Source organism: Eleutherodactylus coqui, chromosome 9 (genome assembly GCF_035609145.1).
Source record: "Eleutherodactylus coqui strain aEleCoq1 chromosome 9, aEleCoq1.hap1, whole genome shotgun sequence".
NCBI classification, from domain to species: domain Eukaryota; kingdom Metazoa; phylum Chordata; class Amphibia; order Anura; family Eleutherodactylidae; genus Eleutherodactylus; species Eleutherodactylus coqui.
This window is the reverse complement of record NC_089845.1, coordinates 121,157,821-121,184,483: the sequence shown is the minus strand read 5'-3', so window position 1 is coordinate 121,184,483 and position 26,663 is coordinate 121,157,821. Positions and strand designations below refer to the sequence as shown.

Genomic DNA, 26,663 nt, shown 5'->3' with positions numbered 1-26,663 from the left:
TGTCGTGCCCAAGTGCTGTATCTCTCCTAATGCCCTTGAGTTGTAGAAGATTGCTGCTGTTTCTGGAAAAAAAGCCAACACTTTTTCTAATCCAAGCCAACTCTGAAGATGTTCATTGTAGTCCTTTTCTCTAATGAAGTGTTCAGATGAATGCAGGCATTCAGATCCCGAGGAACCAACCTACTAAACTAACAAGTGCAAGCGCTTACCGGCATTCTCCAGTCAGACCTTAGCATGGATATCCAAAGTATCATCAGCACATCACTATTAAAGGTCCGGACAATCAGTCATTGTGCTCCGGTGACGTCCCTGTGGAGCTGCTTGTTGTTGAGTAATACCCACACCCTTCACATTGCCGCACACAGGGACTGCTGAGGGATTAATGGATTGGCTGCGACTTTCCTAAGGAGTCAAGTTGTTAAATGTTATCTTTCTTTACATTGTTCGGGTGTTTCGTTGTGTTAGGCCGGTTTCACATCTGTGTTGGAACCTACGGCTGTAGCTTCCGTCATGGAACTGTTCGGCCGCGGGGATTCCCCTTTCCTGCCCCTCAAACGGAGCAGGAAAGTGGAATCCCCAACGCAGATGTGAAACCCCTTTACAAGAACTGTATGTGTGTATGTCTTCACATATTTTTGCAGATGCATGAAACCCCTTTGCAAGAACTGTACTGTGAAGAAAACCCTCTACTACTAAAGGAACCGGTGTCGGCCATTCAGGATGAAGAAGTATTGTCCCTAAAGGTAAAGCTGTAGCCACCTTCTGACCAGAGGATAGAAAGAAGAAGTCCCCTACAGGATTCTTTCCTCATTATCAGTGATGGTTGTTCTGATAGTTCCAGAACAACATGGAACTTGTAGATGAAGTCCTCCTGTAGGGTCCATATAGATGGGTACAGCAGGTAACCTCTTCCCCCTGCAGCCAATGTTGGCCTTCCTGCCCAGGCCCTATTCTTCATATCTGGCATGCTTTACCTTAAATAGTAATAAATTGGGAACGCTTATACTTCCGCAAGTGATTCACATTGTACTTTATGTTAGTGGTATATTTTCATCAGTATGTTTTGTGTTTATTTATTTTTAAAAAATCCAAAATTTACAGGAATTTTTGGAAAATTTACAATTTTGAAACTGAATTTTTCCGCTTGTAAGGCCGGCTTCACATGGATGTAAGCGGAATTACGCACGCCTCTGTGCAACATTTTTGTACTATGAATTAGGAATTTTTGCATCAGCATTCTTAACTGTACATTTTCTGCTCGCAGGGCATTCCATTTGCGTGCGGCAAACAAACGCACCAATTGAAACGGCTAATTAGTTCCAGATGTGTTCTTTTTCCAGCACAATTTCGCAGTGTTTCACGCATCTAGTTGTGTATTGTGCGCACATTTGCGCAACCCCCATTGACAAATACGGAGGAGAAAAGAGTATGTTCTATTTTTTGGGGGGGGTTTGCGCAGCTGAAATGCGCACACAGAATACATGCGAGCAAACTAACCCGTTGAAATCAATGGGTTCTATTCACTGCGTATTGCACGCGCAAATACATCTGTCTGAAGCTGGCTTTGCCAGCATGCATTTTCATGGCGATGCGAGGCGATTTTCTCTCAAATGCCTCCCATCACGTCAGTAAAGTAGCAATCCTCCGGTGCGGTTTTCAGCCGCGTCGGAGGATCAGCCAGTGTTTCCCATTGTTTTCAGTGGGAAACCTTGCAACGCACTCGCATGCACACCGCACACCGTGCAATATGTTTTTCTGTCCCATTGAAAACAATGGGCAATGCGTTCCGAGGAAAGAGAAAAGAGGACATACAGCGTTTTTTTTTTTTCCCCCCTCCCCACACCATGATGTGGGGGGGAAATCGCTCATGTATATGGCCTCCTTCAAAAGAATGCGGTTCATATTCATGTGAGATTTGTGCTATCAGTCGCAGCGGAGGATCGCAGAGTTTCTCCCATTGTTTTAAATAGGAGATCTTGCATCACGCCGCATGTACTTAGCACACGGTGGGATGCAGCCGTCAGCCCCATTGAAAACAATGGGTGCTGCAATGCGAGATAATGCAGCAAGATAGAACATGCCGTGATTTGTTTCCTACATCGCAAAAAAATGGGGTTCATATCTGTGCATCTTGCAACGCACAAATCTTGCATGATTCAGTTCGGAAGTGACTTTTTGAGACCATATATTATACAATTTTTTAATATATATATATATATATATATAAATATCATAAACCTCCATAAATCACCCCATTTTAACTATTGAATTGGTTCAGAAGAACTAAAGCAAAATGGAAGAAAAATTAGAAAATTTCATTTTTCTTGCAGATTTTCAATTCTAATGATTTTTAGAACTACAAAAGTTATCAGATAAACAAAACTCAATAGTATTACCCTGAACCTGCAGTTTTTTTATCGCCATATTCAGAGAACGATCATTTAAATTTTTTTTTTCCATCTATTATGCCTCACATGTGTAACGTGATGCGGGAACTACTGGCCTGCTACGCCATATATGTATGGTGCATGTCAGGAAGGGGTTAAGCTTTGTAATAGATATGGCGTGCCTATGTGGTTCTAGAGCAGAGACGTAAATCCCTATGTCATGGTTCTAGAGCAGGGATGTGAATCCCTATGTCATGGTTCTAGAGCAGAGACGTAAATCCCTATGTCATGGTTCTAGAGCAGAGACGTAAATCCCTATGTCATGCTTCTAGAGCAGGGACGTGAATCCCTATGTCATGGTTCTAGAGCAGAGACGTAAATCTCTGTCATGGTTCTAGAGCAGAGACGTGAATCCCTATGTCACACACCACCCCACAGACCTGTCATATCCTCATATCAGCAGGACTAGCTGCATTGCTCTGATGATGTACTCCTCTTTCCTCATACCTGGCACCCACTGTCAATGGGTGATGTCATACTTGATTGACAGTGAGTGGTAGGGACCGCCCACCTGACATATTCACAGCGCTACGAGCCCAATCTACCAAGAGCTTGTATCCTGAGGATAAGTCATCAAAAAAAATTATCTGGAAAACCTCTTTAAATGTTTTTTACTGAGTTTACAGAAAATGCACAGACGATAGATAATGCTTGAAAATAAAATGCTAAGTTATACTCACCACTCCATTCCCCATTGGTCCAGCACCACCACTGCTCCTGTCCCCACCGATGGTCTTTTTTTGACAAACTGTAGTGGTGGCATGTCCGTATAGAGATCTAGCAAAAGCTTGAGACTTAATGCTAAAAAAAAAAAAGTTCTGTGCCACACGTTATTCACTCTTTCAATAGCTCTTCAGTTGTATACCATAGAGGCCAGTGATTGGTTGCAGTGGACACATGTCTATATGGGATGTCAGTGCTGCAGCCAATGCAAACCAGGCCCGTCCGTGAGGACAGGAGCGGTGGCATTGGTAGGGGAATAGAGGAACGTAGTTTCTTATTTGTAACCCTATTCTTAGATGTATTCCCTATCCTCTGCATTTTTTGTGTAACTCCGAAAACCCGTTTTAAAGGGAAGCTGTCGGTTCAAACACTTTGTCCAAACCGCAGGCATGATGTTATAGAACAGGGGGAGCTGAGCGGACTGATATATAGTTTTATGGAGTATAACGTGTATTTTATTCAGTTATATCTTTGCTCATCTTTCCCCATAATACTATATATCAATTTGCTCAGCTTCTGCTGCTCAATAACACGATCCTGCAGCTTGGACAGCATATTTAAGGATTTTTATATCGTATTCCACACATTTTATCAGCCAAGCAACATTGCAAAATTTTGAATATTTGAACAGTATATTGCAGTTTGATGCTGGAAACATCACCACATTGTCAGATTTTCTGGATAATCATATTCCAGATTAAGAGACTTTTACAGCATTTAAACATTTCACGCAACTATGATGGCAGTTCTAGATAGGCCAAAAATGGACCAATTATCTCTCAGGGCCCGTTCAGATGGCACTATATCTGGGCCGTGTGTTGTCCATGTAGTTCACAGACAGGACACAGCGTAATAATACCCTATGAGGAAATTCACACAAATGATCTTTCAAACAAACCATTAGAAAGAAATTGCCTCATGTCCTTTTCTCGTCTTTTTCACGAGCAAGAAAAGCACATGCAGTGTGCAGAGTTGAGTTGGTGTACTTGATGCCAGCTGCGCCCAAGTCTCTTTGGCACAACTTGCATGCAACCATCTGAACACTGCCTAAGAGTGGCGGATTGTGGTGCATGGGTGCACTAAAATCCACAGCATATTTTGCACTGTGGATTTTGGTTCAGATCTGCACCGTTTGGTGCGGATTTTGACAAGGATCTGCAGCAGAGTTCACCCTTTCAATTAAAGGGCTGCAGTCTGCTGTGGACCCACATGAAAATTCATGTCAAAATGTGCACCAATTTTGTTCAGATTTTGGCGCGGATTTTAAATCCGACTTTATACATAGAACGGTGTAGACTTTTATATATATATATATATATATATATATATATATATATATATATATACCGTTTCTGTATCTACTTCGTTACATTGTAAGAATCTTTTACATTGTTCACTTTGCCACCTTGTTTACTTTTCAAAACTTTCCGCATTATAATGACGTTTTGTTTTTTACAACTTCTGTTATCATCATCTTGCAGGAAATAACAGCCAGACACATTTTAAATCATCCAGAAAATGAAAGCATCTTGCGAGAACAGATCAAGCATTACCCGGATGCTGGAAGACTGCTTAGCGGTAGAAATGCGTGTGCGCTGTGCGGAAAGTGGTTTCTAGATATGTGGCTGGTGTGCGTAAAGTTTGTGGATGTGAAGAAGGTAATAAAACATACAATAAATGTATGAATGTGTGAGATGTTATAGAATGAGACGTGGGACAGGCTGGTGTAACAAACCCACATCATAGTGCCAATGAAAAGCTGGTGATACACTGGAGATCTCAGAAGACTGTTGCCATTCTGGAATCTTTGGTGACCTTCCTCAGTAGACTTTGTACTAATGGACTACATTTTCCTGCTAAATGCCTTATAAATCCACTTCATAAGGTTAAATGATAAAATTGTGGCTGCTTTTAGTAGCCACCACTAGAGGGAGCTTGGCTCTGGCCTCTATTGCAGATCCATTCCAAATGCTGGATAGTATAACATACCAGTATTATGCTGCATTCATTTGCTGGGCAGCATAACTGGAACCTGACAGACGGTATTCTAGTCAGCCGGGAGCATCGAGCACTATTCTTGTCAGTGATGTTCTGGATCCGACTCTTCCTGATTGCCGTTGTTTGGCTGCTGTGACAGGGCCGAACAACAAAATTCTAATCTGGTACCTGCTATCCACTGTGAACGTGTGAGTATTGGTGGTGGCATCCAGGGATGTTCAGGTTCTCTCGATGGAAAAACAAAAAAATTATAGCTCTCAGAATATGGCCACACAGAGACCAAGAAAAAGTTGTAGGACTCTGAATACAGGAATGCAAAAATGGTTTTTTTTAAAGAGTGCTTTTTGTGCAAAACTGGTAAAACAAACTATATAAATTTGGTATTTCCAGAATTGTATTTTGGTATTTCCAACCTGAAGAATAAAGCTAACATGTCATTTATATTATATGGGGAAAACCAAGAAATAAATGCCGTAAAAAGTTCTGTTTCTTTCTGTTCTTCAAAGTAAGTAAATAAGTAAAAGTTGTTTCAATACATTAAATGTATCCCAACATGGTGCCAATAAAAAAAAGACAACTTGTGCCACAAAAGAGCATCCCCTAATAGGGCTACATTGATGGGAAAGTAAAACTGTTATAGGTCTTGGAGGGCAGGAATGAAAAACTGAAAAAAAAATCAAAAAAAATCACTGAGTCTTATAGGCTAACTCAGGCCACGTTCTGAAAGTGGTTTGCCACACAAATACTATTGGTGACCTATCCTCATGATAAGTCATCAATAGTTGATTGGTTGGGGTCTACCGCTCGGGACCACAGCCAATCAAGTGATTGGGTGCCCACTGTCAGCACCGCAATACTCAGGGGTCGTGGCGGAAACAGTTAGCTCTCACTCTGTGTAGTGGCTGGCGCTGATAATTGCAGTCTGGGGTCTCATTATAACTCAATGAGGGGGTGCCTGCAGTTACGAGTTCTGGCCACTACACTGGGGTCAGAGCCAACTGCTTCCACTCTGACCACTGTGTATTGCAGCGCTGACAGAGATTGCCTGATCAGCTGATCACCCAGGGTGGACCACAGCCAATCGACTACTGATAATATATCCTGAGGATATCATCAATAGTATTTGCATGTATTTGTCTGATTCTATTGTCTCCTCTCCATACGCACCAACATAACTGTTTGGTAGAGGAGGATGGGTATTCTACTGTATATGTATCTATAATGGATAAGCAGCAGCCCATTGACTGAATCTCTTCTTTTGATTATTTTACTACATGTACCACCCTGTAGAGGGCATTGCTATACTCCTATCATCCACTGTAGATCCGTGTGATTTGTGCCCAGCCACAGCATGGTCAATATTCACCTCTAACAAAATGTTTTTTTCTTTTTCCATGCCAACAGAAGATGAAGACCTCCAACAATGTGCCGCTGTTACCGGTGAAGATCTTACTCTGCTCTTACCAGTGCTTTAACCAGAGACATGCTGATATTTTTGGAGTAGCAGCTCAATGAGCGGCCTGAAATATACACTCATTGTCAGACCCGTCCTCCCCAGAAGGTGTCGGAATGGAACGTTCTCTGTGTGATTGTAACGTTGATATAAGTGATTACAGTATCAGAGCAAAAGGAGAACTTCTTGCAGAAAACTGACCACTTGAAGTGAGGCTCTAGTACCATGTTGTACCGCTTCTAGCTTAGATACAAGATGTGATACTGGTGGGAATAGAGGCTCTAGTACCCTGTTGTACTGCCTCTAGCTTGGATACAAGATGTGATACAAGCAGGCATGGTGGCTCTAGTACCCTGTTGTACTGCCTCTAGCTTGGATGCAGCATGTGATACAGGGCGGGCATGGAGGCTCTAGTACCCTGTTGTACTGCCTCTAGCCTGGATGAAAGATGTGATACGGGTGGGCATGGAGCTCTAGTACTCTGTTGTAGCGCCTTTAGCTTGGATACACCATGTAATACGGATTGGCATGGAGGCTCTAGTACCCTAGATCTCCAGACATAAGCTCGGCTGTCATCATAGCCCAAACTAAATTTGGTTTTGTCTCTGAAGACAACCCAATTCCACTCAGTAGCAGTCCAGTTTCATAGTTCATGACTTCACTGCAAACGTAGGTGACGGTGGGTATCATAGGCAGTACGCATAATGGGCCCTGTGAGAGCAAATCTCCTTCAACCAAGCACCTGGAAATGGTTCAGAGACAGGGTTGTAACGATGGTGCCACCTGTCTCTGGATGGCAGACAACGAGACAGTTGGAGCTGCTTGCGCTTGTTGGATCATCAGATGATCCTCTCTAGTGGTGGTTTGTCGGAGGCATCTTTAACCTGGTCACCTTGTGTGCCCTCACCAGGAGCATACCTATAAGCTCAGGGGCCTGGGTGCAAAAGTTCAACCTGCCCCCCCACCCGTATCCATGCCTAAATCCTGCACTACAGTAAAAAACGTATTTGTAGCCCCTTAGGCCACTCTCACACACCGCTTTTTACCACTGTTAGCACGTGCCCCCTCCAAGCGCTGTACTAGCCACAGTACAACACTCCCATTGATTTTAATGTGGTTAATCAGACCTGCGCTCAAACACAGTGTTCCTAACGTCGCAATTTTTGAGAGCCGTCTGTTCTATTTTTGTGTTTTCATGTTTTTTTATGCACCTGCTCACCTAGCACAATGGTGGGTTGCATTAAAAAGCGCTGTCAAACACTGTACCAAGCATTCAAAAACGCAGCTCGAAATTGCGGTGAAATGCCACAATTTAGAACTGTGCTTTCTGAACGCATGTGTGAGAGTTGCCTTAGGGTGTGTTCAAGTTTTTTTGTTATACTTTTGAACCAAAATTAAGAAAAACACATAAAAAAACTGCATGCAGTATTCAAAGCCCACATAAGTTTTTAAGAATCTGCTTACACTATAAAGAACTGAATGTGTTTTTAATGTGTTTTTTTAATTGTGTGTAATTATATACAGGAGATGTATAACTTATATCAGCCATAATTCGATAGATGAAGAAGACCACACTGGTCGAAACGCAGACTACTGTTATTTGCACCGTTTGATGCTGCCCAGCTTTTTCATTATTCTTAGATAGATGAGACAGATAGATACATACCCTGGACCACTTCTCTGTGTGAGGAGATCAGCAGGCATGGAGACACTGTGCAGGAGTGCAGGGGGATCACATCATCATCAGCAGCTTCCTCTGTTCCTTGATGTCCCATCTGTGTGTCTGCCTGCCTGCCTTTCGCCTCCTCTCTCCTTCCTCCTCTTCGCTACTGCTCTCTGGCTCACACTGTCTGATGCAGCGCAGCAATCACGCGGCTGGCAATGCACTATATATTACGGAGGGTAGCCATTGCAACCCCCTGCAACCACGGAGGGTACACCAGTGGCCCTCACGCATCCACTGATCCCAACACCTCTAAACAGTCTGGTCAGAACAGCCCAGGTGGCAGCAATTTGTTGATACGACCATCCAGGTTCTCCCATCCCAATAATGTGCCCCTCTCAGACTCTGGTAACGGGGTGAAATCTCTTCTCTGCATCGTAGAGATGTCTAGTGGCCAACAAGCTCTACACAAGTGGAAGAAGAGGTCACTACACACAAGGAGCCTCCGAGAGCTTTTTATAGGCCAAGCGGGGAACCACTTTTAGGGTCTCAGGTGACAAGACGGTTCATCTAATAACCACAACTCTAATCATTTGTATATCTGCCTAAGGCTGGATTCACATGAATGTATATCAGCTTGGTTTTCACGCTGAGCCGATATACGTTGTCTTTCTCTGCAGGGGGGGGGGGGAGGGAGTCTGGAAGAGCCAGGAGCAGTGCTCTGAGCTCCCACCCCCTCTCTGCCCCTCTGCACTGTTTGCAATGGGGAGAGGTGGGATGGAGGTGGGGCTAATTCTCGGAACTTAGCCTCGCCCCCGTCCCGCCTCCTTTCATTGCAAATAGTGCAGAGGGGCAGAGAGGGGGCGGGAGCTCAGTACCTGCTCCTGGTTCTTCCATCCAACCCCCCCCCTTACCCCCCCCCCTGCAGATGAGGACACCGTATATCGGCTCGGCGTGAAAACCGAGCCGATATACGGTCGTCTGAATCCACCCTGAGATGGAACTGCATTCCAGGTTTTACAGCAAAACGACAACTTCTAGGCCTTGATTATTTATGAAACATTTAATTACATTTTTTATGATTCCAATAATGTACAGCATTTTCAATAAATTTGTTTATTTAGTAGTTTGTCACTGACAGTAATATTATATATATATATACACACACACTCACACTGAATGGACATTTATATAGACCTCGGCATTTTCATGATTGGAGCTTCCCTGTATGGAAATTATCCCTGTAAGAGCTCCAACCCGCTTGTGTTTTTTTGCACGCGTTATAGCTTGCCTTTTTTGCAAGCGATTGTCAATGGGACTTTCTAATGTTAAAAACGCTTTGCAAGTTGGTGCGTTTTTAACATTAGAAAGTCCCATTGACAATCGTGTGGAAAAAAAAGCAGCAATATAGCATGAAAAAAGGCAAGCTATAACGCGTGAAAAAAATGCAAGTGGGTGGGAGCCCTAACGCTGGAGTGCAGCTTAAAATGAAGTGGCAAGTTTTCCGTGGATCAGTTTCAGTGCAAATCCACATTATAATGGGAAAATCTGAGCAACTTCCAAGGAGACCTGGTCATCGGTGCTAGACTAGCCTGGGGCCAGGATTTCATACACTGCCAACCTTGTGGGGTTTGATGAACAACTCATCAATAAAAGGGGTCCGGAGGATGTCAAAAATTATACTGACAAACAGATGGTGTACAATCAAATTGCAACTGTGTACAACACTACTGCTCCAACTGATGTGTTTGAATGCGCAGCTCATCACTCCTTACCGTGGATGGGCTATAACAGCAGACAACCCGCTCCACCACCATTGTGTCTAAGAAAAACAGAAGAAAATCGAGAATCAAGGAGACAAAATGGCACAAAAATTGTATCAGTGAGCAGTGGAAAACATCGCCTGCTTAGATGAATCCGGATTTCTGTTGCACCATGCTGCTGGAGGGGTGGGTCCACAGCAGACACTCTGGAATAGATCTACAGCGCAAAAGCCATGTCAAAATCCATTTGTTGTGAATTTTAACTCAGATTTTAGTGGAGGTGAAATCTGCACCACAAATCTCCTGCAGCTAATTGACATGCTGTGAAATTAAATTCTGTAACACATGTCCATTCCACACAGATTTTTGGGGGGATTTTCTTTGCAGACTATTACTCTAAATGCTGTGGATTTTCAGTGTGGATAGCCTGCACAGAAAATACTCTAATGGACCCACTGCTACATACTATAATATTCCTTTTTCACTGACCTCACTAATGAGCTTTAAGCCTGCACATACATCTTTTTAAGGTGGTGGCTTGACAGACTACTAACAGCCAGGCTCCTGCTCTAACTCCCAGGAGCGGAGAAACATCAGATCCTGGAATTTTAACCCCTTACATGCCACAATCAATAGTAGCTACAGTATGTAAGCAGATGACTGGGAGGGTCTTCTTCAGTCACCAATCAGTACCTCACAGTGTGATGGCAAGGTACTAATGGGTTTCCATAGCAGCCGGAAGCCTGACAAAGGCCTCTGTGTCTGTCATGTAACTCAGCCTGATAGGCCTTGCCTCTAGTAAAGTCTAATAGGCTGCTGTCACAGGCTTAGGGCTTATTTACATGGACGTATATCGGCGGGGTTTTCACGCCCGGCCACTATACGCTGCCCCTCTCCGCAAAGGGAGGAGGTGGGACAGGGCGGGAGCTAGTATGCTGAGCTTCCGCCCCTCACCACAGTTTCCAATGTACAAAAAACAAGCCCTCATACAGCGACGTTGATGGGTAAATAAAGAAGTTACGATTTTTTAAAAGGAGGGAGGAAAAAACGAAAATGAAAAAAAAGGGCTGCATCAATAAGGGGTTAAAGACTTGTTGTCTGCAAATGTACTAAGCAATAAAAACATTTATATAAACTTGTCCCAAAAAACCCCAACAAGCCCTCATAGGGTTATGGCTCTTGCAACACGAAGATGAAAATCGCTGGGCCCTTAAGGCAAAAAATGGGTTTGTCACTACGCAGTTAGAATAATAATATAGATTACTGTATCCACGGTATATTAATCTATACCTACAGATTAAGTATGCTGCCACTTAAAGGAAACCTGTCATCAACTATAACCGGTATAAAAAAAGTTATGGTGCTTCTACTTTAAGTGACATGAAGTCCGTGGAGCCTCTTCTCATTCTCTGTCCTCTATTCCTGCAGTGTTCCCCTGCAAAGTTAGCACGCACTTCAAGCTTGACTCTTCGAAAGGCCGTGCATGCAGTCCCATAGACATGAATGGGAATACACAGTCATCTGAAAAGAGTCAAGCTTGCTGCGCACACTCTGCCTTCACCAGGGGACACTGCAGGGACAGCTGGATGAGAATGAGAAGACTCCACGTCACCTGAACTATAAGCAACCGTAACTTTACAATGTTTAGAATTGATGACAGGTTCCCTTTAAGGAACTCTATATGTTATATTTTACAAAGGCGATTGATTGCCTTAGGGTATACGGCACAGTCCACACCACAGGGTGCTTGATCGAAGTATCCTAATAAGCCGTATAATAGCATCCACAGAAATACAAGGTGTCCAAAAGTTTATATAGTCAGTTTTCTCACAGAGCTCTATTCCAGTTCTTGCCTAATCCAGTGACGAGACTTGTACAGGGGCGGGAAGCAATGCAAATCAAGAATAGTTCCTCAGTACCTCAGTGGTTCCAGGTGTCAGTGCTGTGAGAGCAGGACGACTAGGGAGCAGTATTACACAGCGGAGCTGAACTCATTGTCCATTGTCAGACTGAAGAACAGAGATGACAAACAAGAAACCAGGCAGGAAAACGTATTTGTGCTTACTTCGGCAGCGATTATCTACTATCAGCCGCTCTGCGGTGAGGCAATGGTGGCTAAGAAGAATCCCTATACTGGAGTGGGCTCCCAAGTACAAACTACGGCAAAACTTCACTCCAGACCTGATCTACGGGATGATGCTGGCCGTCCAGCAGGTGGCACACGGTAATAAGACTCATTTACAGTATCTCTCAGGGGCGTAACTATAGAGGGTGCAGGGGATGCGATTGCACGCGCGCCCAGAAGCCTTAGGGGGCCCATAAGGCCTCTCTTCTCCATATAGGGAGCCCAGTACTATGAATAAAGCATTATAGTTGGGGGCCCCGTTCCAGGTTTTGCATTGGGGCCCAGGAGCTTCAAGTTACGCCTCTGGTATCTCCTACTACACGAGCAGCCATACATGATGTAATCCTCTGGCATATGAGACCATGCAGACAAGTACAGATGTAGCAAGGTTTAACTTGAGTATGAAAACTTTCTGCAATATGTTTTTTTTCTACCTTAAAGGGGTTTTCCAAGCAGTCCCCCGCTGTCCGTGCCATGCTACACTGGATTCAGAGTGGAAGTCGCTGCTCCGACTTCTGTGTAGTGGCCGGCTCTCATAATTGCAGCTGAAGCTCTCTGTGAAGTCAATGGGAGCTGCGTTTGTAATTTCAGGCCGGGGTCCCATTGATTTCAATGAGAGCTGCAACGGCTATTACCCAGGGGGTCGGAGCAGCAGATTCCATCCGACCCCACTGTAGCCCAGTACTGACAGCTGAAGCTGCCCGGAAAACCCATTTAAGTTACTCAAAAACTATTGTTCTCTCATCTTAACAAAAGTGATGAAATGGTATATAAGCGGTGGCACAAAAAGTTAACGTGTTAGAAGTTAAGTTTTAGTTTGCTGTATCTGTAAGTGTAAATCTAAGAGGACTACATGACAGACTTCATTCTTGTGCATGTAGCATATGGGTAGAATAATGCAATCAAAGTATTGTATTGCACTGAATGACAAACTCAGCTCTGCTATGTCCTCACATCTTGTCTATGGACATTGGACAGGTGCATATACTGTAGATTCTTGTATGTAGAGTATTCCGTCTATAGGGATAAAATCTATTGAAGTAAGAGCTAATACATATAGACTGTCACCTGTGACGACCCTCATAAGCTAACGTAATAAAGGAATAGTAGAAAGGACAATCCGTTCAGATGTGTAATTTGCTTGCTTACTCTCAGTCCTGTTCTACTTTGTGCCTTCAAACCTTTGTTCACTGCATGGTGATGTATAGAGAGCTAGTACTCCCCATTGTGTGCGCATGCTCAATAGTCCTTTCTACGCACTGATTGGTCAGTTTGTGGGGGCAAAGGAGGATGGGAGTGAGAATAAGCTTATAAATGACAGACTTGAACTGATAGTCCATTTTACAATTCATTGATTCCTTTAGGTTATGGGGACCATTCAAGGTGACAGATTCCATTCAAAGACTGTCACAGCAGGCCAATCGGGGGGGAGGGGGGGGGGGGGGAGAGGGAGAGAGAGATCTCCCCTCTCTCCCCCGCAGCTCCCTGCCCGCCACCGGCACCCGAACCTATTGTCTCGAGCGGGCAGGTACTCGCTAAGGGCAATGCTCGCTCGAGCAATTGCCCTTAGCGAGTATACTCGCTCATCACTAGTCTGTATGTAAGGTTAGTTTTTTGCCTTGAATTACTATAATGTGTGGATAGCTGAAGAGGCACTGATTCCAAGGATGTAATTATTATCTCTGAACTCCCTTTCATTCCCTTGCAGTAAGTTAGCAAACGGTCAGTGCTCTGCATTGTAGTGCATCCACCAAGCTCCTAAGCTGTGATGAACACTACATTGGGACTCCCAGATGCTCAATTAGCACATAGACCATGAGCTGTTTGCTGGCTTAGGCGCAATGTCCACAGGCGGGTCGGATCCCACATGCGGGAACCCGCAGCAGAATCTGACCCTGTCCGAGGACACTGCGGGTCTTCTGCTTACCCGTCTGGGTCTTTTATTTCCTGGTCTGCGAATGTATGTGAAGCGGCGCACCAGCACAGTGCATTTTAAAAATATATATATATTTTTGAACTCCTGCTTTCCCGCGGAATCCACAGTTTTATTGCGGCTAGGCTGCAGATTCGCACTGAAATGGAGCATGCTGCGATTTGTTTTCCGAACCAAATGGGCCGCAAATCAAATCTGCATGCTTCATTTCATTTACGGACACCCAAGTTTACCTATGGACGGCTTGATTTGCAGATCTTCCATGGACGTTGGGTCTTACTGTTGAAGAAGTGAAAGTGAGTTCAGAGATAAGAATTACACCCCTGCAATCTATGTCTCTTCAGCTACCTAAATATTATGGTAGTTTGAAACTGGAAGGGAGGGGTGGGGGTGTGTCATGATTACAGATTGCCTTTAATTACAAAACTTTGTGCCTGCACCCACCACTAGAGGGTGCTCATTGCATTCAGATTTATACTGTTCTCATTAAACAAGCATCCATACAAAGCATTCCTCCTAGTGGGGGTTACAGGTAAAAAAGCACAGTATTCCAAAATACATGGATGCTTCTCCTGCTGGTAGTTTGTAAAAGTTGATCTACTAAGTGCACAAGTGCTTTTGGCTTAATTCAGCCCCTATACACAAACTACATTCATCTGTCATATCGGACATCCGACGGAGTCGACAGGCAGCATATTTATTCACTCTATAGAGTTATATTGACTTCTGCTGTCTTTGTGTGGATACAGCTTGTGCAACTTCCACTGCTATCTGTACTACTATCCCCACCATCACACCCATGGGCGGTGGCACTCACATATATTGGGCACGTTATCATTGACCTCTGGAGACTGTTTACCACCCTATATTGTTACCAAATACTGGGCATTATGCCACTAAGCATAATTTTCCGCTTTGGCTCTTGGCACAGGCTTTACAAGCTGGTGAATGTGATAGAAAGTGGAATGTATTTATATAAAGAAACTTTCCATGACCACAAACCATTTGCAGGATGCATTTAATGGGGTTGTCTATGGGAACAGTGCCTGCAATACCAACCCATGCTGCTGCCAAGCGTACGGAGCTGTGTGCTTCCAGCACTGTAGACATACTGACAGCTGATGGGAACCGAGTGGTGGACTGTCCTGAGGGTAGTTACGAAATGGATAACGCCCCTAATGTGCAACCATTAGTAGAAATGATTGAATGTCATTGAACACAATGCACTTGTCATGTCTGGTGATTTACGGTAGTTTGGCACACCATTGCCTCAGTTCTCTTCGTTTATGATGCCTTCATTGGTGTCATTTTTGTGGCCTTACATGGATAGTATGGAGAGAAGACGATGGACTATATCCTTGGTAAGGGTGTGTAGACTGGGTCCTTAACAGGAGAGAGTTCTCTGCATAGTAGGTGCCTCCAACCCCAACTGACTGTCACAACCTGGGGACATATGAGTACACAATGATAGTATTGCTTAACATTCTGTTAATTACATAACTGGCACATATACGCGTTTCAAGGTCATTATGCCTCGTCCTCAGTGTTTTTTGGGGGCAAGTCAGGTGTGAGGAGCAGACTTCTGGCCTTTTGCCCAGGAAGATGTTTCAGCATAATGTTTTAATGCAATTTTTATAGCCAATGTCAGAGTGGATCATAAAGGGAGGGGAACATATATGAGTATACAATGGAGGCATAATGGCCTTAAAAAATGTATATGTGCTGGTTATATAATAAACAGAATGTTAAGCAATACTGTCATTGTGTATTCATATATGTCCCCAGGTTGTGCCTTATATCCAGTTTTTCTAACCATTTTTGGTATCGTTTGATGCCATAGGTTAAGCCAAAGAAGGAGTGGTTTGAAAAAAGGAGCGGTAGAATGTTTCATGTATGTTTTCCCTCCCTTTATCATCCACTCCTGACATTGGCTGCAAAAATTGCTTTCAAACAGCATGTGTGACGTTATCCTAATGATGCTTTTACAATGGCCAAATTGTTGGCCCAGATGTAATGGTCCCTTTTTGACTCACAAATGCAACAAAATAAGCATTCATTTAGACAGCACTTCCTACAAATGCAATAAATGTGCAGGTGCGCGTCCGCCGTGGCTACGACATACAGTACAAGTATCTGCAAGATGGGCTCACACACTTTGATCAAAATATGTGTAGTGACTCGCAAGCTACTGCGACCCAACCATCCGAAGTCCAGCAGATTCACTTAAATTGGGTTCTGATGTAATGTGCCAATGTTGCAATCTCACATAGGACTCCTGATGTCAAGGCTAAGTTGCCGTCTAACCTTAGCACACTAGCTCTCGTCCCGCCTCTTCCCTTGGCAGAGGGGGACAGCGTATATTGGCCGGGCATGAAAACCAGACCGATATACGTCCATCTGAATAAGCCCCAAGAGTAATTTTTCTCTAGTTACATAGTATGTAAGGCCGAAAAAAGACATATGTCCATCCAGTTTAGCCTATTAATCTTTAATTACTAGAGATGAGCGAGCGTACTCAGAAAAGCACTACTCGCTCGAGTAATTTGCTTTATCCGAGTATCGCTGTGCTCGGGTCTGAAGATTCGGGTGCCGCTGCGGCTGACAGGTGAGTCGCAGCGGGGAGCAGGGGAGAGTGGGCGGGAGAGAGGGAGAGAAAGATCTTACCTCCGTTCCTCCCCGCTCTCCCCTGCTCCCCGCTCCGTGCCGGCACCCGAATCTTCAGACCCGAGCACAGCGATACTCGGATAAAGCAAATTACTCGAGCGAGTAGTGCTTTTCCGAGTACGCTCGCTCATCTCTATTAATTACTCTTTTTTTTTTGCAGGTATCGCCTTTGCAGTGATGTCATCAGTTCACCCTGTGTTTGGGCTGTATGGCTCTTTCTTCGCCCCATTGATATACGCTATCTTTGGAATGGGTCGTCATGTTTTTACAGGTGAGAAGAAAAATAAAGAGGGAATTTAACTTATTTATTGTCACTACTGAATTACTTCCTGTGCCATAAATGTAAGGCAGCAAGGGGTTAAAGTATACCTTAAAATATAAACTATTCTTTGTATTTCTAAAGAGTCTTCAATTGTACTGCACTTTACTATACAGTTTAAGAAACCTACTTTTACCTACTTTTAAGAAACTTTTAAGGAGATTTGATGTTTTTATTTTATGTGAAATCTGCATGTAAAGCCTCAATTACACGGGCACGCACGGATTCTATGTGGGAAATCCTGCACGGAATCCTCCTGTGACCGCTGCTGATAACCTTGCGTACCTGTTAGAAATCATCATCTTCTGTACTGCGGATGTGCCGCCGGCACACATGCGCAGTACAGATCTCCCCGCGCCGTCGCCTAGGCAATGACGCAGATCCGCAACACTTCTGCAATGCTCATTGACTACAATGGAAGCCGTCCCTGCGTATCCACACTGAAAATAGAGCATGCTGCAATTTTATTTTGTCACGTAAAATCCGCTTGTGTTCATGCAGAGAGGAATCTCCACACACCTCAATGGGCACATTGAGCAGCGGGTCGCCCACGCCTCTTGACAAGCGCGGAATGCGCAATTCAATTTGCCCCGTGTGCATGAGGCCTAAGGCATGACAAATTTGTCTAGAAGATGAAGCTCTGTTATGCACACTTTGCTACCTCATAACCTCATAACCCTACAGACACAACTTCCCCCATCTCACTCAATCTCACAGCAGACATATCAATCATAGTAAGTTGCTCCCCAGTCTCACAACTCCGTTAACTCAGGATAACCTTTGGTTCTGGCTCCTCTTTCAAATTGCGGGGTCATCAAAGTCCTCATCACATCCTGCCCACCTTCAACTCAAAAACATCTCTTGAAATCGCTCTTTTCTCAACTTTGAGTCAACAAAAGTACTAATGCATGCTCTCTTCATACTCCGCCTAGACTACTGCAATAGCCTTCTCTGTGGCCTCTCATCCAACACTTCTGCACCTTTCCAATCTAATCTCAACTTTGCTGCCCAACTAATCCACCTTTCTGCTTATTACTCCTCTGCATTTCCCCTTGGCCAATCCCTTCATAGTCTGCCCATTGTCCAGAGTATTCAGTTCAAAATATTATCAATTTGCATACAAGGTCATCTACAACCCTCTGTACATCTCAGGCCTAATCTTCTAATACCTCCCCACATGTAATCTCCAGTCCTCACAAGACCTTCTTCTCTGCGCTCCTCCTTTCTGCTCCCCAACACATCAGACCCCCTTCCACCTTTGATATCTTCAAAAGCAACCCAAAAAACCCAACTCTTCAGAAAAGCCTACAATAACCCTACTGCCACTACCCTACCATATGAGCAGCTTCTACCATCACCAACTGTATCATTACCCCCGTCCTTGTAGATTGTAGACTCTCGCGGGCAGGATCCTCGCAGCCTCTGCATCGGTCACTATTTTAGTTAAAGGGGTTTACGTGAACTGAACAAAAGCGGCTGCTGTTTCTGCAGCCTGCGAGGAAGCTTTCCTGGAATGTAACTCGGACCGGTGTATGCGGCTCTAGACAAGATGGGATGGGGGCGAGCGTAACACTACACTGGTCTTTCCTCTTAGATTTAGCCATTCAGCCGGACAAGAATGAACAGTATGGCATCAGGTTCCACATCCCTTCTCCCCTATAGATTTGCATGAACCATGCTAGTTACATTGTAGGAGGGGTTTCTCATAGACTGTATGGACATCGGCCTTTTGTTTTTTCAGTTCCGGCAAAACCTCTTTGAGGGGGTTGTCGCACCAAAAATATTGTAACTAATTACGAGCATCTAGCCCCAAATTCTAAAGCTAGATGAGCCCCCTAGTGTGTGAAGGGGATCCGGAGTTCTGTATAACCATAACTTAGAAATGCAACAAGAAGTCTATAGCTGAAAGTACAGTAAAATAGGCAAAAACTCCTCCAACAGTATGCGGTCCTTTATAGCCAAGAGGATGTGGAGCTTGTTAATGTTTAGAAAGTAGAAATTACCCTCCGATTGCTTGCTATGAGTAATTACATTTTATTTTTGAATGACTCCTCCCCCCCCCCCCCTCATCACCATCCCTACCCCCAGCCATTCCCAAAATTATAAAGCACAAATGTGTATTCTTGCCAACTAATCTTTATTTGTATTTCAGGAACCTTCGCTATCACATCGCTGATATCTTGTGCGGCTGTGGAGCGTCTCGTTCCACGAAGTGACAGCAATGTTACCAATACCTCGCTGGCTGATCTGGGATTATCTGATTTTGAAATGCAAAGAATAGGAGTCGCTGCAGCGGTGACATTTCTCGGCGGGGTCATCCAAGTAATGATCTTTAAACTCATTTTGTGCTACTGTGATGTGGTATTTAAGGAGGCAGATTGTTTTTTAGAAAGTGTGTTTTTATTGGCAAAAGCAGTAAAAAAATCTGTTAGGCTACCTACACACAGCTGAGCGTGAAGCTCGGCATAATATCGCGCTCGTGCACATGTGATGTACCCACAGATGCGAGGCGTTTTTCTGCCAAACGCCTCCCATCACTTCTGTGAGGTTTGTCAAATGATTCCCGTTGTTTTCAATGGGAAACCTCGCATCGCACTCGATGTACGATGTGTTTTCCTGTCCCATTAAAAACAACCGGCGGTGCGTTCCGAAGATAGAGCAAATCGCTCATGTATGCGACTCCATTCAATAGAATGAGGCTCCTATTCGTGTGAGATTTGTGCGTCTTGCAATGCACTTATCTCACACGATTTTGTGCGGCCGTGTGACAGCGGCTGTAACTTGATATCGCAGTAATCTTGCTTATCCAGATAAGAAAGTTAGCATGTTACTTTTACAAAAGGTGAACGCTGTAAAAATAAAACCCCAAAACAATAGTGGGATTTCTGATTGTTTTTTCCACCTCCCCCCCCCCCCCCCAAAAAAAAAAAAAATTAATAAATGTTATACCCCACATTATATGTACCCCAGAGTAGTGCCATTAAAATATATAACTTGTCTAAACAAACAAGCCCTCATATGGCTGTCAACGAATTATGGCTCTTGTAATACCATGATGAACATTGCTTGGTCCTTAAAGCACAAGATGGGCTGCTTACTAAGGGGTTAAAGGGGTAGTTGATACAACCGGAGGGTGATTAGATAATAGGAAGGACAAAATATAGAATGAAGGTCATTCATTAGAAGCCGAACTGCTAGAACACATATACAGATGTGGCAAGTGTTACATTATAACTGTTAGTTTGGTGCTTGTTACATCTGTACACTCCTATATACAGTAGGTAATACACAGATGTAGCATTCGTTAACATGACCGGCACATTGTGATAACCTAATTTACAGCATTGCAATACATCATAGTAAAGTTATCATAATGCATTAAAGGGCTTGTCGGGTTACTTTTTGCTAATGTAATGGCAGGTGCATCTGTGTGAAAACAGCAAATACAGCAGTTCTTGACTGTCCTCGGCCCCAGTGATCAAGAGTTGCAACCCCACAGTGGTCCCGGTCTCTGACAGCAGAAATCATGTGACTGCTGCCTGCCAATCAGAGGCCCAAGCGTCATCGGCAGTACTCCTGGCATCATTACTTACATCCTGAATGCCATGAGTTCTGAACAGTGACACTGCGGCCCCTGATTGGCAGGCAGCAGTCACCTGACTTCTGCTGTCAACAGAGACTGAAAGAACAGCAAGGTTGCAGCATTGGAATGCCAGGGACGGGTAAGTTCTACTGTATTTCTTATTTTTACACAGATGCACCTGCCATTAAATTTTCAAAATCTTACTGGACAATCCCTTTAAAGGGAATCTGTCACCTACTTTTAGCCCTATGAGTTAAGCTTATGGGCTGAAAGTAGGCGACAAGCTGAATTCGGGCAAGTGTTTAAATTGCCTCCCCCGTTGTTTCCCTGGTGTCAGCGCTGATGGCGGCTGCTCAGCGCTAAGTAGTTCGCCCCTTCTAATTCTACAATGGGCAGTCTACTTGGTAGCGCCGCTCAGTGCATTGAGCAGCAGATTTCAGCACTGACACCAGGGGGAACATCAGGGGAGGTAAGTGTAACACTCACTTACTCAGGCTCAGCGGGTCATCTACTATCAGCCCATAATGTTAGCCCTCATAAGCTAAGCTTAGGTGATAGAGGCTCTTTAAATGTCAAGTCAACGCTTGAGACCTCTGTATATTGAAAACACGTTACTGTATATGATTGTTACTTTCTTTCTGTATCCCTTATTGTATAAATTCCATACAGCGATCATCCGTGTAGAACTAAGGAGGTGCTTCTGAATTGCCAATGTTCTTTCTATCACAGATGTCCATGTTCTTGCTGAATTTGGGCTGTACAACAGTCCTGTTATCAGAACCGGTAGTTAGCGCAATGACAACGGGCGCTGCCACTCATGTGGTGACATCTCAAGTCAAGTTTCTGCTAGGAATGAAGATGCCTTATATATCAGGACCATTAGGAATGTTTTATGTAAGTACCATGCTGGGTTCTCTCTCCGTTCGACCAACATATAGTTTTGCCTTTAGTTTGCGGTAGTATTTAGATCTCCTCTTCTATTTTTTTTGCAGATTTATAGCTATGTCTTTAAAAACATCAGTCTGATTCAGTTTGGAGTTCTGCTTCTATCCAGTCTCTCCCTTGTGGTTCTGATTCTGACAAAAGAGCTTAATGAAAAGTTCAAAAGTAAAATTGGATTTGTTATCCCTATTGACCTGGCTTTGGTGAGTCCAATAAGGAGGGTGTTTATTGCAATGATAGTATTAGTTCTATAACTGTACAATGTGTTTTTGGAGGATTTTTATCGCCTATCCTCGGAATAGGTGTGTGGGTTTCGCCACTGAGACCCCTACCAATCCTGAGAACAGGAGTTTTGAAAAAGAGTTGTCAGCGAGTATGCTTGGCCACCCTCCAATCAGCTCTATGAGGCTGCCGCAGGTACCATTGAAAATGAATACAGCTGCAGCATGCAAGCTCAACACTATGGGACTGCCATTGAAAATGAATGGAACAGCAGCGCACATTGTCAGTCACTATTTCATTCAGTTAGGGGTGTTTTTAAGATCAGTTGGGGGCTCAGTAGAGACCCCCTTCCCCACGATCAGTCTTTTTTCACCTTTCATGAAGATAGGTGTTAAAAGTTGATTAGGGCATATGGATATCATAATGTCATGTGTGGTTGGTGTCACAATGCAGATTCAGGATACAGAAATACACCATTTTTGAAAAAAAACAACTGCATGGCACACTTGCTTCGCCCGGTGTATTCACCTGATTTTGCAAATGAACATTATCTAAAATTTCATATCAGACTTTCATTTAGGATACATGTGAACAAGAAACCCTATTCCCCATCAGTCGAACACCCCTAGAGATAATAGTCAAGTACCCCTGTAGCCACCACATGAGAGGCCACAACTACAGGTATCTACCAAGGACTAGTTATAAGCATTTCATATCGTAACTGTTATAAATTTTGCTTCTACTACAGATCATTTTGACTTCTCTCGCTTGTTACCTTGCCGATATGCCTAAATCTCATGGAATGGACGTTGTTGGACATATTCCAACAGGGTAATTTAAATTCTTTAAATTTGTGTAACATTTATTTGAGAAACTGACCAAAGTGATAACTTTCCCACCTTTTCTTTACTGACAGAGTCAATATTTGCACTGAAGCAGAGTTCTACTTTGTACATGACCCTAAAATTTTTGGTTTAATATAATTTGCTTTAGTGTACCTCCATGTAACTACCATAATGCACGTTTTGAGAGATTACTTAATCAGAGACCGCTACTTTAAAGGGATTGTAAACTGCTGATGGCCAATCAACAGGATAGATCATCAGTAATAGATTGGCAGGGATCTGCTACCCAGGGTCAAAAGTTCCCATTCAGTACTATGCGAACCAGTTCCCACCAAGTTCCTATTCAGTACTATGTGAGCTGGGCATGCAGTACCATGCCTGGCCACTGCAGTGAGTACCGAGCTGTCTACTTCCTGCAGTAATTGGCTCAGTGCACAAGCTCAGTGAAGAGCTGATTGACAAATGTCTGTCAACATACCTCTTTCAATCTACTATTAACCCTTTGCAATCCAATTTTGGATTCAGGGTTTACCAGGAGGCTTTCTCTTTCTGCCATTATACAATGGCACCATCTGCTGGCTAGAGCCAGTACTGCTGTATGTGACATGCTGGAGAGGCCCCTGGCAATATAGCAGCCAGTAATATACAGTAAGAATATCCTGCCGGACGTCTTCCGACATCGACACTGTACAGCCTTCAATCAGAATGTCTTTAGATGTCAGACAGTGGATTGGAAAGGGTTAATGACCTATCCTGATGAAAGGTCATCAATAGTATACAATGGGGCAACCCCTTAAATAAGAGAATTACTGTGCCTTGGAAACCTCCAACACAGCTCCCAGTGGCTACTGCAGGGAGAAGGTAGCATTACCTTCCAAATGAATGGACAGCTGACAGTTTGAGCGCTGCGGCTTCTTAACTACTTCCCGTTCTGGTTCATAGAAGGGTCCAATATCCCACCAAAAACATTTATCACTTATGTATATGTAACAGGTGCGGAGTATGACACATATAGTGGAGAGGTTTTACACCAGTTCAGTTAAACAATACTTTGCTGTATGTACAATAAAAATAATATGCCAAAAACATACAAGCCTACGAATGGGTGGCTCCACAAATGTTGGTTGGAAATAGGAGTCTCCTCTGAAGTAGCTTAGTCTTGCAGGAACTTTGGTTAACCAAATGACTACATTTGCTACCTAAAATCTGCAGTCACTGTCCCCTGACCAAAACTGTTTCTCCTGGCTGCAAAATCTCACAAGTCCCAGCTGCAAGTCAACTCTACTGCAGCTCTCACTAGCAGAGTGTCTCCTCTCTGCACTCTCTGAAACTGCTGAGTCACACCAGAGCCTGTCCCTTTATACCTAGTCTATCAGCCAATCAGCAGGCAGTTTAGATCCTGTTAATCCACATCAACAAAGTTAGAGTGCAAGAACGTGGTCATGTGACTTCTCTCTGAAGGCCCTGGCAGAAATATGAAGTACAGCAGCAATATTCATAGATACAGTATATACATAGGACTTCACAGAGGGGGCAGTATAGAGTCAACCAAGAAATATAAGCCCAATTCACAGACGTGACTACCACTAAAAACGTATTTTATTAAATGTATTAAAAAACATAAACTGGGCACTACAAAGACAACACACAGCAACCAGGTACCTCCAGACACAGATTCGTTATAGGAGGATAAGGACCTGGAGTTATTTGATACTTGATAAGCGATAAAAAGATGTTTTATGATAACAAACAAAAACACTCTACCCGAGATGGATTCAAAAAAGCAAAGGATAATTCAATATAGGAGCCAAAAGAGCTGGTTTATTCTATGTGTAAACAAGGCAGGGTTACCATTTGGACTCTCACTTGTGATGGAACACTATCACTATCAGTGATCAGGACTCAGGCTCCAACAATTGAGCGTCCTGAATTGTTATAGGTGTTGACAAGACAGGATCACCATCTAGGTATTCACTTATGATGATCAGTACTTGAGTAAGCCAGTACAAATACTCAGATCAGTACTAGGGTTGGTCAGTACTTATACTCTACGCGTTTCACCATTAATTTGTTGGATCATCAGGAGATACAGTACTTGAGTCATAGGTTCAGAGGTAGAGGGAATGAGAAATCCCCGAGAGAACATCAAACTGATATATAAAAAGCTGTATCTGAGATGAGTACAGCAAAACTTGTGTAGTGATCAGGATAAATATCCTTATTATAGGAGAGTTCTATACTCTCAATTAGGGCATTAAGGTAACTCTTAGGGTTGGGGGCCTGCCAAAAGGTACCTCTAAGCAAGGAAGCTTATCTTGTGTGCTAGCGGTTAATAGCTAGATGATATATGTAGGTACATAACGAGAGGTGTTTATTTCAAAGTATGCCCGTCAATACACGCACAGAGGTAGAGTAGAGCGTCCCCGAAAATATGGGGGGGCACTGCTCTCAAATACCTGAGCGCTAGAGAGATGGTATAATGCTTGTCATGCACAAATAGGATACTCAAAATAGTTAGCGTATCGAGTTAGAATTTAGGTCATCGATATGGGGATAAGGCATAATATTATGTCCTGATCTCCTGACCCAATTAATTGCACTTAAAGGGGTTGTCCCGAGGCAGCAAGTGGGTCTATACACTTCTGTATGGCCATAATAATGCACTTTGTAATGTACATTGTGCATTAATTATGAGCCATACAGAAGTTATAAAAAGTTTTATACTTACCTGCTCCGTTGCTAGCGTCCTCGTCTCCATGGTGCCGACTAATTTTTGGCCTCCGATGGCCAAATTAGCCGCGCTTGCGCAGTCCGGGTCTTCAGCAGTCTTCTATGGAGCCGCTCGTGCCAGAGAGCGGCTCCGTGTAGCTCCGCCCCGTCACGTGCCGATTCCAGCCAATCAGGAGGCTGGAATCGGCAGTGGACCGCACAGAAGAGCTGCGGTCCACGAAGACAGAGGATCCCGGCGGCCATCTTCAGCAGGTGAGTATGAAGACGCCGGACCGCCGGGATTCAGGTAAGCGCTGTGCGGGTGGTTTTTTTAACCCCTGCATCGGGGTTGTCTCGCGCCGAACGGGGGGGGGTTTAAAAAAAAAAAAACCCGTTTCGGCGCGGGACATCTCCTTTAAGCAGACAAGAATAGCTAAAGTGCTAGATTCCAACCCAAAGTGCTCGCATTAGAGGTCATTGGTGTGGAGGTATGACATTAATATAAGTCAAACTCTCCTGACCTAATTGTAGAAGCACTTTTAGATGTCCAAATTGCTCGCATAGAGGTCATTAGTATGGAGGTATGACATTAGTATGAGTCAAACTCTCCTGACCTAGTTGTAGAAGCACTTTTAGACGCTGTGCATGCTCTCAAGATAGACAAGCCATAAAGCTAGTTTCCTAGTAGTTAGATTTCAGGCAAGCAACCCCAGCAACCCCCCCAGATATAGGGCTCAAGAGAGAGCAAAGAAAAAGGTATGACCCATCGCCTTGATGGTAGGCTAGGGAATGAAAAATGCCCCATTTGGAGCTGCTTATATATCCATAGACACGCCTCCAAGGGGGCCAGCTTAATCGATACAGCTAATCGTAGCATGTCAGTCCATAAACAGAGGCTATCTGCGGCCGGCTGTATCGATTAAGCCGTCCCCCTTGGAGGCGTGTCTATGGATATATATAAGCAGCTCCAAATGGGGCATTTTTCATTCCCTAGCCTACCATCAAGGCGATGGGTCATACCCTTTTCTTTGCTCTCTCTTGAGCCCTATATCTGGGGGGGTTGCTGGGGTTGCTTGCCTGAAATCTAACTACTAGGAAACTAGCTTTATGGCTTGTCTATCCTGAGAGCATGCACAGCGTCTAAAAGTGCTTCTACAACTAGGTCAGGAGAGTTTGACTCATACTAATGTCATACCTCCATACTAATGACCTCTATGCGAGCAATTTGGACATCTAAAAGTGCTTCTACAATTAGGTCAGGAGAGTTTGACTTA

General features: G+C 43.9%; 2 protein-coding genes across 3 annotated transcripts in view; both read left to right on the top strand.

Annotated features, from left to right (window-relative positions):
- LRRC69 (leucine rich repeat containing 69) overlaps positions 1-8,965 on the top strand; it is a 32,229-nt gene extending 23,264 nt beyond the window's left edge. Inside the window, exons 6-8 of the mRNA XM_066578426.1 lie at positions 642-743; positions 4,652-4,828; positions 6,573-8,965. Coding sequence (XP_066434523.1) covers positions 642-743; positions 4,652-4,828; positions 6,573-6,683 — 390 coding nt within the window. The 3' untranslated portion in view covers positions 6,684-8,965. The remainder of the gene's footprint in view (positions 1-641; positions 744-4,651; positions 4,829-6,572) is intronic.
- Positions 8,966-11,972: 3,007 nt separating this feature from the next.
- Positions 11,973-26,663, top strand: part of SLC26A7 (solute carrier family 26 member 7) — a 51,533-nt gene continuing 36,842 nt past the window's right edge. Inside the window, exons 1-6 of one of the 2 annotated variants that reach the window (XM_066579024.1) lie at positions 11,973-12,271; positions 16,930-17,040; positions 19,241-19,410; positions 21,401-21,565; positions 21,664-21,816; positions 22,584-22,666. In XM_066579024.1, the coding sequence (XP_066435121.1) occupies positions 12,070-12,271; positions 16,930-17,040; positions 19,241-19,410; positions 21,401-21,565; positions 21,664-21,816; positions 22,584-22,666 (884 nt within the window). In that variant the 5' untranslated portion in view covers positions 11,973-12,069. Of the gene's footprint in view, positions 12,272-16,929; positions 17,041-19,240; positions 19,411-20,750; positions 20,811-21,400; positions 21,566-21,663; positions 21,817-22,583; positions 22,667-26,663 lie in introns of those variants that run through there. The other variant, XM_066579025.1, reaches the window with a different exon arrangement.